Source organism: Achroia grisella, unplaced genomic scaffold (assembly GCF_030625045.1).
Source record: "Achroia grisella isolate CSIRO2021 unplaced genomic scaffold, CSIRO_AGI_Agris_v1 utg777, whole genome shotgun sequence".
NCBI classification, from domain to species: domain Eukaryota; kingdom Metazoa; phylum Arthropoda; class Insecta; order Lepidoptera; family Pyralidae; genus Achroia; species Achroia grisella.
The window spans coordinates 697,035-712,673 of NW_026713017.1; the positions used below are offsets into that span (position 1 = coordinate 697,035).

At 35.2% G+C, this 15,639-nt stretch overlaps 1 protein-coding gene across 1 annotated transcript in view; it reads right to left on the reverse strand.

The window, feature by feature from the left end:
* Positions 1-10,976: 10,976 nt before the first annotated feature.
* LOC131850587 (AF4/FMR2 family member 3) overlaps positions 10,977-15,639 on the reverse strand; it is a 149,358-nt gene continuing 144,695 nt past the window's right edge. Inside the window, exons 17-21 of the mRNA XM_059200873.1 lie at positions 15,028-15,146; positions 14,169-14,423; positions 13,511-13,607; positions 12,192-12,420; positions 10,977-11,805 (exon numbers count right to left, since the gene is read on the reverse strand). Coding sequence (XP_059056856.1) covers positions 11,687-11,805; positions 12,192-12,420; positions 13,511-13,607; positions 14,169-14,423; positions 15,028-15,146 — 819 coding nt within the window. The 3' untranslated portion in view covers positions 10,977-11,686. The remainder of the gene's footprint in view (positions 11,806-12,191; positions 12,421-13,510; positions 13,608-14,168; positions 14,424-15,027; positions 15,147-15,639) is intronic.

Sequence of the window (15,639 nt, forward strand, 5' to 3'; positions counted from 1 at the left end):
AATATAAATATAATTATAATCATTATACAACATTCAATAAAAAGAAATATTATTAATTGTTATTGCATTCTTTTACTTTATTATAAATCAGAGAGGGGTATTAGGTATTAGTTTTATTAAACGTTTTTAGACTACATTAGTGCGAGTAGTGTACAGTGCGATAGATAATTCTGTACAGAACATCTAGTTAATGCCATTAAAATATAGTATATAAATGAATTTAGACCAAACGAGGGAAATCTCATTCCTCTTCTTGAATTTTTTAGCACAAACAATAAAAATGTCTGACTCTACTCTACCGTCTGTCAAATTCCCAACATAGCATTTACTAGCGAACTACTTGAATGGGCTATGCTATGGGTAGTAAGATGACTGTGGAGTTGTGAATCCTTTAACGAAAAATAGCGAGCGAACTCTTTTCTTCCTTTTCTTCTTGAATACTACATGGATCTTAATTGATGGTAATATATTTATAATCAACTCTAATCTATAAAATTGTTCTAACTGTGGAAATATTGCAATGTTCTTCTGATCTCCTCTGTTACTCCTCACCTCTTTGTTATTTTGGTCTAAATTCAGCTTCTATCACAAACTTGTACGCTGTTCAAGGTAATTCCCTTAGGTACCCTATTTAAAGGGTAAACAATGTACATACTGCACTGTACCTGCGTATGTACTACAGGTTCCAAATTAAATGAGGCTAAACAATCTCTCACTAAGGCACAATTTAAATTTCCATTTTGAACTTTATTTCTAAAACAAACGAATTCAATTCCCCACTCCGTAAGATATGATTTGGCGCGTCTAACAATTACTACGAGCAATTAGGTACATAATGAGGGAACATCGAAATTTGTGACAAATATTGGCGATCATAGATTTATTATAAATGTAAAAATACTTATTTATATATGCGTGTAATAATAATACGTTATTATGCACTAAGCGTTTCACATTTCATTTAGTAGGCATGTAGTTGCGTTGTAGTCTAGAATTTTTGTTTAGTGAAATATGTTTAGATACTATCGAGTAACATTCTTGTCTACTGCGCTCAGTTTTAAATCAAATCTCATGTTGATGATATAACAAAGAGAAAATAACTTTGTAACACTTATTACACATTAGTAATAAATTTGTTTTGATCTATAAATATATTTCCATATTTTATTAAGTTTTTCAATAAAATTTATTTGGATATCAAAATCTTACGCTCTATTTCTAGACTAGTTAGGTACAGAAAATGTTATAATTATAAACCAATGTCCACTTATAAATATATATATAGACCATCTACAAATATATTCACATACCTAGAGACAATTCATTTATATACTACTTGACAAATATTTTATTTTATTATAGCCGATGTGTTGTTGACTTTCATATTTTAATTTAATTTTCTTTTTTGAGAATGAGGGGGTGTAACTTATTAATTACAAAAATATTTATGGTTTACTGAATGGCTGAGTAAAATGATTTAAAACATAAGCGCAATAACATTAGATAATTATGTATTATACTCATATATTCTATTATTCTATTGATTTGCTAATTGTATGTATAAAAGAATTATAAAATGCTAGTTTAGTAATTTAAATGTTCTATAACTTTGTAGAATATTGCCATACCGCCTATACTATAACTATGAGTGTAGAAATCTATATAATTGAATAATTATGGTGTTACTTGGTGTATTAACGTTACATTATTAAGTACTGAAGTTATTTCAATCCTTCTCTATAACTAATACCAATGCTTGTGTATATACCCCGTTAAAAACTAATAAACCTATTTTAGCTACTAGATTATATAATGTTTTTGTAGGTAGATATATGTATTTCTTACTAATAATTGGTACATAATTGGCAGGTCGACCTCTGTGGTCTCAACTGGAAGTTCTAAATTTCTAATGATTTAGTCTCCATGGATTAACTGATGATCTCATACTAGTCATCTTTCTAGTTGAGGTGGATGCTTTATAACATCATCATCCATTAGAAAAAATCGCTGTGCTTTTCTTTCAAACAATTTTCAACATTGGTAACAAAGAGACAAAGCAGTATAATAGTTAAATTTAGTTTTTAGATACATTTATTTTTTATGCATAAGGAGGCATGTATTTAATCTAAATACCATACCTATCTAATAAATTCAATGCGATATCTTTCATATCTATGAAAAACTAGCACTCTTTAAACATACACACAATTCAGTTTGTAATGTGTATTTCAATAATTAGGTATAGAAACCCCGTTAGTCATAAAAATTAAAACCTAAAAAACAATTCTAACAATTACAGTATTTTGTCACTTACTGTAAACGAAGAAAATTACTTGAGAGAAAAGGACAAAAGATATTAATAGCTAAAAGAGGTTTATTAGAAGTTTGTCTTCTTTATTTATTAATACTATAATACCTAAGTATTTTTTCATACTTCGGATTGAATGCAATTATTTTATGTATATATAAAAATCTGTGTGTATATTGTAAACATACATATAACTTGTAAAAGAAAGTGGAAAGAAAGATTCCAACAATAGTATTTATTAAACAACTTCTCTGTTTTTTCATACTAAAATCATGCGATATGCAAGAAGTACCTACCTATAAGGTACAATTAGTATTTCAACCTTCGATCTCGTTTAGAACTTAATGTTTAGTTTCATATACACTATTATTGGATTCATATTGATTTGTGTACAACACTAATTATTTTATGGTACTAATATGAATCTTTGGAAGCATTTCGTTACGCTAAATATAAGTATATCGATAATAGGTTGCAAGGATAGGTAAGACGTGTTAAATATTCTATTCAATAAATATATTCAATATTCAATCGGATAGTTTTTACCACACACTTTATATAATAATACAAAAATTGCAATTTCTTTTATATTTTTGGAACGACAAAAATGTTGACGACCCGTGTGATGGTAAACCGTCGCTTATAAACAGAACCACGGAAATCACTTTATCATGTGACATCCGTGATGACAGTATGCACTAAAATACTCTAGGTACGATCGGAACATCTAACATCCAGCTGCTTGGCAGCTGAAATACCCACACAAACGAGTTTTACAAAGTCTACCTCGGGGATTCGGAAATTGTTGGGAAATCAACTCTAAAATTTTATTTGTAAAGTCTAGTTTAAAGAAAATAGTTTTTGATTTAATGCATTATTATATTAAGCGTGTGCATTTTAGAGAAAGATAGAAAAACAGTAACTCTTACCTGTACGAAATAATTTGCAGCACAATTTCTGAACACAACCTTCTAGAAGAATATAAAAAGCCCTACATGTTAAGAATAGCAATGTCAGTTATTTGTCAAATTTTGTGATTTTTCATATTGTATTCAGTAATATTATTTTACATGTAATTTAATATTTATACTATACTTCTTTGGAGTGTGTAATATATTTTGACACAGAATTTTGCAGTGATCATACTTAATATTTGTTTATATTGTTGCATTGTGTATCAGCGTATAGGCACAGATAAAATAATTGCATACATAGTAGGTATATTATATGGTATTGGCGTTTTAATTAACTCTCTTATCTGTCACTAATCAACCATTAGTTATGTGTGAATTAATATATTTTTTAAATCTATACTAAGGAACTGCTTGACGTCTTTTGAGTGAGCGGTAAGATCCTAAATAGTTCTCGCAGACCTTTCGGCATTCCGATGGCTTTAGAATCCGGGACTTACGCCCACACTATTAATATTGTTGATAACATATATAATTGTCACATTTCCATTGCAAACAATAAATTAATATATATAAACAATCTCTAAAAGTACAAAATTTGATCAATTATATCTTTGCTATTCTTAACATGAGGGTAGTTCTAATAAATGCAATCTAGTTGTCATTGTGGCGTCCACAGATAAAAAACTATGCTAATCGGCTACAGATTACTGCATTTATATCTATTGGAGTATGTATTACCATATTGCTGCGTGATTATCAAAACTATAAATCTATCGTATACAAAAGCATGCGATTTAGCTTATAACACGACCGACAAAAAAGTGCGCGCGCACATTAAAAACTAGTGCGAGCTTGCAGCGACTATGACGATACGATATCTATAATATATTTTAATACCAATTATAATTGATTTATTTGCATAGTGGTGTTGGATTTCTGCTCCTGCGCTCACAACTGTCGGCCAACTGCTTTTGTAACTTTATACTTAGTGCTTAGTCAGGCGTCCTCGCTTTTTGTATGCTTTTCGTTTCATTCTGTCCTTATTGTTTTACTCGAACAATTTCTACGCTGCACAAGAGGGAAGAGGATTGTTAGTAATGGGTTAGTTGCTAGAAATGATTATGTTAGGTCGACTCCCACACGGTTCTCCTTGCAAACTATTGAGGTTAACAGCTGTTGATTTCGCCACGATGGACTAATTGACCTAATTTCGTGCTCATCCTATCTTTACATTTTATTTTATCCTCTCTGACTTTCAGTAAAACAATAAACACATATCCAACATTGATAACCTTTTCAACTCTTTACATTCAAAATCTGTCTCGTACAGTTTTGAGCGCAAGTAGCAACGTGTGACATTATACTATCTTAAAACGGCGGCAGAAAAGACACTTGCTATAAGGCATTTACTGTCTAACGAACACATCTGTGCGTTTGCAACAGCTGTATCATTTTACTAAGAACAGTGCTGACAGAGTTGGGCCATTCACGCCATAGTTGGGGCGTTGTAAACTTGCTCAGGTAACTAAGATGTGCGACGAACTAGACGTATAAACAACGTTAATTCGTTTGCGTACAGCACGCATGAGATAGAACGAGACAGCACCACCTGTCCTTCTTGTGTCTATCGCTACCGTAATATATAGCTCGCTATCGAAAAATTCGATTGCTCTCATGTAGGTCCTCATTCCGTCTACTGACTTAATCGACTCTTGTCGAATTCTGTGTCTTCACTTCTTTTAATTTTACCCAATTTGTTATTTTTATTGGGCTAGTATAAGAACATCGAATTTTTGTTGGAGAGACATGGAGGACAACTTACGTTATACAATACGTTATCATTCGTATTTTGACGTATAAAATATTACGCACATAATTCTCTCGTGCGTAGGCCTTCATAGTATAAAAACACGTGTCAGCACTGTCTTGTGTATTTCGGTTATCGGTAGCAAAATTGACGAAGGCAAATTGTATTACGCTATCACATAATTAAAGCATTATTTGGTATAAAAATGCGATACTATTATCTCACTGTCAAAATGGCAGTGTAGTCCGTACGACTGACCACTGAATTGACTATATAACCCGCAGGCGCCATCTTGTTAAAAAACAACAACATTAAAATAAAGCTGTATATATGTAATGATCATGCTTATCCATATGGTCGATACTAACCGTAACAATTATATCTAATTAACTGTGCATTCCCGCGTCACCGTATCGTGTATCACACTCCCAATGTGTATGAATAAAAAAGCTAAAATAAAAAGGTAAATAAAGAAACAAAAATAATCCATACATAAAAATTAATGTATTATTCTATCATCAATAACATATAGTTTACACAAATAATAAAATTAAGGAAAAACAAATTTATACATAACCTTAAATCGAATAAAAAAAAACAAATTATACATGCTATCAACACAAGATGCTAATATAAAAAAAATAATGAAAACAGTATTTTACAATTCTCTAAACGATCGCTAACCAAACCAGCGCACATACTTGTTCATCGACTTAATATAATTTTGTCAAATTTGGTTTCCTTCTTACTACAACATTCAGTTGAGATATAAATTTAAGGGTTAGAATGTGTGCGTGAATGGTATTAATGTGATGTATAGTCAGCTTCATAGGTATATAGTTATAAGTGAATAGGTACTTATTTAATGCCTATATAAGTTTTTGTCAAATATCAGTGTTTGGAAAATATTTGTCTTTGTTAAACTCGCATGCTAACTTTAATAATATAAGTTTTATATACGAGTGCATTGAAAGTGTTAAATAATACTTTAGGGTACACATTTTGTTGTACATTAATGTCATTAAATTTTATTCTGTTTGTTGATATTATTGAAAAAGTATACAATTTGTTAGCGTTTATAATAATTTGATAACTATGCTTTTACCATATTAGATACACATGGTACCATCCTATATGTTACAGAATAGCTCTATGAAGCCGACTGTAGAAAATTAGGGGGTATTAAGTATCATAATAAAATTACTTGTAGCCATCAAATAAATATCACAAATATAAAAAAAAAATATGGAACAAGTTTGGAAGGGCACTTTATTTCTAAAATTATACGATAAAAGCTTAAAAATATTAGAAGCAACAAAACAAAATAAAAAAGAAAATATACATTCATAACATCATTTAACTAAGAACTATAACAAAAAAACCAAGTATATAGATGGGAGTTTCTAACTGAGATGTAATTAATTATTGTCAGCTAAAAAACTATAATTTATCAACAAAAAAAATAAGTTGAAAGTGATAAGACAAAGTTCTAATAATCGAAAGGCAAATCTACAGATAAAAATGCCGGTGATAAACTTGGATTTATTACAAATTAAGTAAACTTCGCTATGCAATGTTGCCGATGAACACAAAAAATAAATAACGAATTAAAAAAAACATATAAATAATAAATATTTGTGCGGAAAGTAAGTACGGATTATTTATTTGTGATACCATCGCGTAGTGTGCAACGTTCATTTGTAACCGATTTAAGTAGACAAAGCATGGGCTGGTTTCGCGGCCCCCATTCCCCCGTCGGAAGTGCTACGCGAGTAACTGGCTGGTAATGTTGGCTCCGCGAGAGTGCGTCCGGTGGAGGCGTCAGAGTTCCGAGCCGACCGCCTATCACCCTAACCTACATATTAATAAATCGAACGCTGCAAGCTCCTCTACGACATTTACAATATCCAATTTTAAAAATAAATTGTCTTATACACAACACTATACCGTGAACACACACCCACGCCAGGCCTCGACACGTATACGCCCCACACACACACCCTCATAAAGTTTCTTATTCAAACATTATAAATATATAGTTTACAATATAAATTAAAATATTGAATGAAACTACACATTTCTTACAATATAATATGTACAAGGCATCTCTTGTCATTCCTTATTTAATAACGTTATGTCTGTTTTGTATTTAGTCGGCCGCATGTGCACTCACACGCGCGCGGTTTCCTGTACGTACACGCAGCACGCACACCGCCGCACACGCGCCCGATGCACGTCAACATTTGCAGCGCGCATTTCTCCGCAACGGCTACATTTCGTTATAAACGTCCATACAAAAAACTATCTGGCACTAACATGTATATTCATTACAAAATGTATAATATAGTAATTATTATATATATTATATATATACACAATCACAACGTAAATTTGATAAACAACCGAGAGGAATATATATTGTTTGTTATTGGTGTTACGGCGATATTTAATGTTGCAGCATTGCTGTTTTTCTTGTAATTATCATAAATTATTACATGCAAAAATATTTCGCGCTTTGTTAAAATTATACGACGCCACGTCCATCGTTTTGTTCTACAAAATTTCACTTCTCGATTAATTTACTTTTACAATTATTGGAACAGTAATGGAATTTAATGAATCTAGCTCCCCTAATAGAGTATTATTGTCCAAAAATGTCTACGTTTCAATGAGAGATCAGAAACTACATGTATATTGATCGCGTCATAATTGTATTTCGTTATCTAAACACGAAATTATGTCAATCGAGAGTCTATTTGACAAATTTGCCCCCAAACATTATGATATGTATGCGAAAAAATATTTAGTCGTAAGGATCGTGATTGTAAACAAGTTTTGCTCGATCATTGTTCTGTATCTAATCACATCTATATAGGAACATGTTCGCTATAAGTTTAAACATGGAGTTAGACTAACAAAACCTATTCTACCTTACTCTCTCGTTTCAGTTTTTTAGTGTACATATCGCAAGAGATAGAAGAGAGAGAGCGAGAGATCAGTGAAACGTGTAAAAATAGTACAAGATCATTCTTTAAGTGATATTTTTTTTGCCAATTATTTCTTTCCTTCAAAAGTCTTGTATATCATTCCTATCTTGTTCCTACAATCTAAATCTAGCGAGTTCTAAATTCTGAACCTCATACTCTTCTAACTCTTGTACAGCGTTCTTTTAGTCCAACTCCACTTTAGTGTTATTGTTCAGTGAGAGCGATCGTCGTCGCGATAGAATCACTCTGCACGCAACACGATTCGTCGCGATATTAAACTAAATTAGTACTTATCGTACGTAATTCTAAGTTCCATATTCACTTAATAGAAGCGCGATAGTTCAGTAAATTATTGCGAAGTACTACCAGTGATCCCATACATGGTGAGATATTTATAATATATTGGATTGGCCCACACGCGAATTTTAGTTTTCGTATAGCTCCGATTACACTAAGAACGAGCAATTCGTATTATGTGTTCCCGACAGTAAGACATTTTCAATGATAGGAAAGGTACTACATACAACGAAAACACTTAAGATATGATTTAAACTATCACTTACATTTACAGAGCCGGTCGGGAGACGCCGGGCTCGTAGCGTACGCCGTTGCTAGGCAACCAAGCTTAGTATTTACACACGGTACTTACAGATTTATACAGCTTTTTGGTCATCGTTTTGGGAAGAGAATGTCATACGAAGACTATGTTTGGGCAGCGGTCACCGTTCGTCGATTGTATATTATTAGGTGACATAACTGCCGAGCATCAGTCCATCTCTTGAATGAATTAATTTTGTATGTGGCATATAATGTTGGGCGTCTCTTACTTTGCCGCTTGATAGATATAGATAGATACGGCAAAAATACACGCTTGATTCTAGCCGCTTGACTATCTTTGGACCACTACACGCAGTGTTCCATTCGAGTTGGTGTTATACGTATAAAAATACAAGAATATAGCCATGCGTACCGTTACGAATGGCACAATAATATTGCATACAACGTCGATGTAAAAGTGTAGGCAATAGCCTTGTATAATTAATTACTTGTTCGTAACTATGTTATGGAGATTACTGATCGCGAGCATTTAATAACAGCGCTGAATAAGTACGCTGGGGCGTAGCAGATTTCCAAGACGGCATATTAATAAATGATTAAATCCCGAGCAAAGCCATTACAGTTAACACTTGGTTAATTATTGATACGATGTTACAATAGTACATGTTTGCAATTCATCTAATTAACAGTTCTCAACAAGAAACTGCAAACAAAATGTCATTTATGATGATTATGATGCTTGTGGAAGCTCAATTGTTCTTACTTGATATTTTAATAAATTTGCAGATGCAACGAAAATAACTATAATGGTAACGATCTATTTAATGGAAAGTTATGTAAATATCAATAATGAAAACTGTTTCTGTTGTATTTTGTTCTCTGTACGCAATTAAAGGTTATTATAATTTTCACTACTGCTGTATATATTGATTGACTGATTTAGTCGTTATATTTTATACTGGTATATAATATTCGTCTTGGACATAGGTCATTTTTGTATTTACTCGTATTATTGTTTTTATTTATGTGAACAACCAAAAACTACCATGGGATGGGTAAATTTATTACAGAGATTTTAAAAATATTTGTCATATATATTTAGCTGTCTTACTTCTATTTTGACTTATTCTCAAGTTTCAACCCCAAAACTATTGTTATAAACTTACGCGATCAATATTCTCCATTTTCACAATATAATTGGATCTTTTGTCTGCATTTGTTGACCAGTGACATAACTGGCAACATACTACATCTCTAAATCACATGATGGCTTATATAGGTACTTAATATTGCAAATTTTATTTTCAAATAGTAAATATTATTGCAATTTATTCGTCATTCCATAATAATATTAATAGAAGTCTAATCAGTAGGACACGTTCTTCATATAATCTCCATTATACCTACAATAAATAATAATAAAAATATAACTATGTATAATTTATATAATTATAATAAACACATCCAATATTCTATTCCGAGTAATATAAATTTCGTACCGATTTCGTCTTTTTATTCGTATTATTAAAAATACGCTTTAGCTAATCGATTTATATTCTACTGATCAGACTTCAATAGTTCATAGGTCACAATAGTTACACGTTTACCAACATAGAAATATAAAATAAAATTTATCTATAAATGTAAGCCATTTTTGTGTAGCTCCATTACATTCGAGACTATCGAAATGTAGTATTCTGGAGACTTGCACAGAGTAGCGATTACTCGGCTGTATTGAACAACATCAAAATATATTGCCATTTGAATTATATATTGTTAATGTATGTATATTTCGTGTATATATATGTATATTAAAAAGACAACTGTCTGCTATAAAAAAAATATAATATTTCATCACAGTATAATTAGGATTCCTGAATATAATGGAATATTTTACATCAATAGTACTGTATATATTTATTGCTTTATTGACCATTAAAATGTGGTGTGTGCAACGTGTGAATTGATTGCTTAGCATTAAATATGCATAATATTAACTAAAAAAAGATTTCCTATATATCACATTAAATCATTGACTAAAATACATGTAAATACATACACACATTAATAAAACAAACCTACATTTCAATAACATTTTTATATTTATTAAACGCGCGTTTGAAAAGCTGAAGTCTAATAAATATCTGATAAAAAATATCCGCAGTATACAATGATTGGTTAAAAAGATATATTTCAGTCATGTTTGTGAAACACATCTGTAGATATATATGTAAATATATATTAATTACTCCTCTATGTATTTAAAGTAAACAATAATTGTTTTCGTATCAAACATGGTCTTGTATAATATTCTATTAACATCAGTTACCCTAACAATCTTATTATTTTCTAAACATCTTGTTGTAACGTTCGTGAGTGTGCGATTAAAGTACTATATATATATATTTAAATATTTACTTCTATTAATCTATACTAATATGATAAAGTTTGCTTTCTTGAGTTTGTTTATTTCCTTGTTTGTATACTTGTATTAAAAATTCTATCACCTACAGTTAGACCTATGTACATGAACAACGAGTAACACAGGTTGCATTCCGCGGAAGCCAACTAATATTTTATATTTCTATGTTTCTTCAATCAAACGAATGATATTGTGAGTTGATTTTGGTAATCTAGTTGATTTCATACCATTTACTACCAAAATATCAATCATCAATAGTTCAATTCGTTCATAATTAGTTAACAAACGTGTCAAATACGGACAACAATCGATCGATCAATATATTAATCTGTAACTACGATATCTCCATGTCAAACCATTTATTCATAAAAACTAGTGTTTTCTCACTTTTTATCAAACATATAAAATAGTTTACACGTTTAACGTTTTTATGAATAAGCTAGTTCAATTCGTACGCTCAATATTATGTAGCCATAACTCACAAAACATTTAATCCAAAATCAACTTTAAATCCTTAATTTCAAAGTCCATTTTCGTATAACCGTTCAATGGAGTTATTGCATTTTATTATGAAGCGTGCGTATAATATGATAGGCCAATATGTTCCGTGGTCCAAGTGATAGGAGCCTAGCGGTCGGTGACAGTGAGTCCGCAGCGGCGCGCGAGCAGCCGCAGCGCGGGCGGCGGAGGTCACTCGCGCGGCGCGTTCTTGAGCAGCGATATCGCGTACCGCACGTACTGCACCAGGTGACGGAACGTCGACGACAGCGACAGCGGCCCGCACTTGCGGTCCACAGCTATGAACAGGTCTGAAATGGAACATTTATACGTTTATTACATGCATAACGGCTTAAATGAGGGGACGAACGACATAAATGCAGAAAATATATACTTTTAAAATAACATTTATTCTTATTACGACAACGACAGCGGGCCGCATTTGCGGGCCGTCGCAATGAATAGGTCTGATATGTAAGATTTATTACATTTTTATTTTTATAAAAATCGGTAAATCCGTTTCGGTTGAGTTTGGTAACAAATACCGCAACACGAGAATTTTACATATTACATTACATTTTTATTACTTATAAAAACTTTTCAAAAATCAAACATATAGAAGGCATTATGAGTACGCACCTTTGGTTCATATTAAAGAAAAATATTTAATAAAAAAAAAAAACAAAAGGTTACTGACCTTGGTTAGGCCGCAGGCGGCAGAGCCCGTCGGCCTGCTCCCAGAGGTCGTGCGCCACATACAGGAACGTGTAGTACTTGGTGAGCTGCAGCAGCGCGTGGTGCGCGTGCGCCGGCACCGAGTGCGCCAGCGAGCAGTACCCCGACGACGCCGAGCCCGAGCCCGCAGACCCCACCGACCCCGCCGGCGACGGCGACGGCGACAGCGGCGACGCGGACGGCGCGCGGCCCTCGCCCGCCGCCCCCGCCCCGCCCCCGCCCCCGCCCCCGCCCCCGCGGGACTCCGCGCACGCCGGCTGCAACCAACACCACTCATTGTACGATACGAGTATTATAACGACGGCGACAGCGGCGACGCGGACGGCGCGCGGCCCTCGCCCGCCGCCCCCGCCCCGCCCCCGCCCCCGCCCCCGCCCCCGCGGGACTCCGCGCACGCCGGCTGCAACCAACACCACTCATTGTACGATACGAGTATTATAACGACGGCGACAGCGGCGACGCGGACGGCGCGCGGCCCTCGCCCGCCGCCCCCGCCCCGCCCCCGCCCCCGCCCCCGCCCCGCCCCCGCCCCCGCCCCCGCCCCCGCGGGACTCCGCGCACGCCGGCTGCAACCAACACCACTCATTGTACGATACGAGTATTATAACGACGGCGACAGCGGCGACGCGGACGGCGCGCGGCCCTCGCCCGCCGCCCCCGCCCCGCCCCCGCCCCCGCCCCCGCCCCCGCCCCCGCCCCCGCGGGACTCCGCGCACGCCGGCTGCAACCAACACCACTCATTGTACGATACGAGTATTATAACGACGGCGACAGCGGCGACGCGGACGGCGCGCGGCCCTCGCCCGCCGCCCCCGCCCCGCCCCCGCCCCCGCCCCCGCCCCCGCCCCCGCCCCCGCGGGACTCCGCGCACGCCGGCTGCAACCAACACCACTCATTGTACGATACGAGTATTATAACGACGGCGACAGCGGCGACGCGGACGGCGCGCGGCCCGTCCTCCGATCGATCCTTCGTCTAATTCAAACGGGGATCGATATTACGACGACCTGAGCTGAAGTTTGCACCCCTAGCGACGCCCTCAAAGTAAAGTCGTATACATCAGTCGAGCGTTGGCCTTTAGCCGTTCATAAGGTCTTCCGCAGGTTTATAGGGCTATCTGCACTCGTACCCTATCGTTCGGTAGGCTATAAAGGTCAGCTGCGGCCGACATTACATATTCATAACATAATAGTAAGTTAGATTAAAATTTCTACAGATTAATAAAAAGTATATAAATAAAATAAGAAGTATATAAAGTGACTGATAGATAAATTAACCCACCTTTTGTTGATAGTCTTGTACAATCTTGTTGTACTCTTTGACTTCACGATTGTACATTTTGAACATCCGCAGGTACAGTAGGGCTTGCACACGAAGACTGTAACAATAATAACATAATTTTACGAACTGGAATGGCAAATAAACTGACCATCAGATCGATGGTAAGTGGCGACCGTCCGTATTATACATGAACATGACATTACGTCATCATAATTATGACGCCTGTCCATACTAAGCTAGGAGTATTGCTGTAGCAAAAAATGTAGGTCTACCCATACTGAATCCTATTGGTCTAATACTTGTAATTGAACATATATGTGTATACTAGGCTACAAATAAAATTTGTATCTATATAGATTCGACGTACAAAAGTAACTCGTACTTACGTAGGTATCTCACACGTACACGGATATCTTTGTAGAAAGTCCACTTCAGTATACAAATAATGTTATTTTCTTATTTGCAAAGTAATGTAAATTATTAAATCCTCTTACTACAAAACGATAGACACAAATTCATCAATATTCTCTCGCCCTATTTGTAGCACTAAATAGAGGACTAAACCTCTTCCGATTGAATGTAATGCTGGATAAATGTTTTATTATTACTATTGTAGATTGTATATATATTAAAAATCTCACAAAGTAAAAAAACTAACCTCAGTATATCTAATTTGCTGAACGTGGAGTGCGGCGACGCTCTGAACCGCTGCGGCATCGAGTGTATCGACTTGATGTACTCGATGGTCTCGCGGTAGATGGTGAAGGCGCGCTTGGTGTCGTGCTCCAGCTCCAGCACGCGGCCCGTCAGCACGAAGCAGAGCACCGACTCCAGGTACAGCATCACGCGCGGCAGCGGCTCTTGTTCCCGCTCCGCCGCGGTACGCAACCGGGTCGCCTCCTCGAGGTAGTATCTGAAAATATATTCAACTTTGTAATACGAGTTTATTTGAATTAATGTGCAATTGGAAATGATGGGCTAGTGATTTCGCACGCCGCTTTATTTCAAATGACGACTATTTCAAGTCATTCATGATTATTTGTGTTGGTCTGGATGTTATCCATCTATACTATGCATGTATTTACAAAAAAAAATGTATTTAAGTATTTTATCAATTGTACCCATATAACAAGCTCTGCTTATCTTGGGATTAGCACTGCGTGAATTCTCTAGGGTTATAATGATATCCCAAAATAAACAGTCCTTGAACTATAGATATTAATTAGGAACTGGACAAAATTATATAGGTATATTTTTATTAAAATCTGATTGTAATGATCTCGATGTGTTTCAAGGTGGAACTCATCACATTACAATTAAATATAGTAATAAATACCTCCAGAGAAGCGTAACAAAACAATAACATCATCGAGGTCGTAACAATAAATTTAAATAGGTTAGGTTAGGCTGCCTGATTATATCTAAATGTTTACTAAAATAAAACGGGAAACATGTATAGAATTAGCATCTGGAAACTTAAATCAAATATATTAGTAAATTTTTTCCAAAGATCTCACTTGTGATCCCGCTCTTCATCGGAGAGAGCGTCGGCAGGCAACCGCTCGAAGTACGAGAAGTAGATGGGCGTCTGTCCACACGCCGTCCGCTCGTGGTTTGTAGCGCCGACAGCCGCGCCCTACACAAGCGTACATCATAAATCAGATCTGTTTCACTCATCTACACTTAGATGTATTTACTTTACTCAAATGAACAGATATACATTTTACACGTAAAGATTTTATAACACAGTATAAATTACAAAGAAGAGCATAATATTCAGTTACTTCTACTACATATAATAAATTATATCCGGACCGAAGGACCAACATATATAAATAATATTTTTAAAAAACCTTTAGTTAACTTATGATTTTAATACCAAAACTATTGACTATTTAATATTGAGAATTCATATACAAAGTCAACTGTATTTATTTCTATTATAAGTAATTCGTTGTACGAGCTAGCATCGTACATTATTTCGCAACATTAACATTTTATATTATATAACATTTTCGTATTAAAATCCCTTTCGTCTCTCTGTTCTAAAAACAATCATCTTACAAACTTTAAAAAAACCAACCTGTTCGGTCCATCAAGCCGGACATAAAAGTAGGAATGTTACAAGA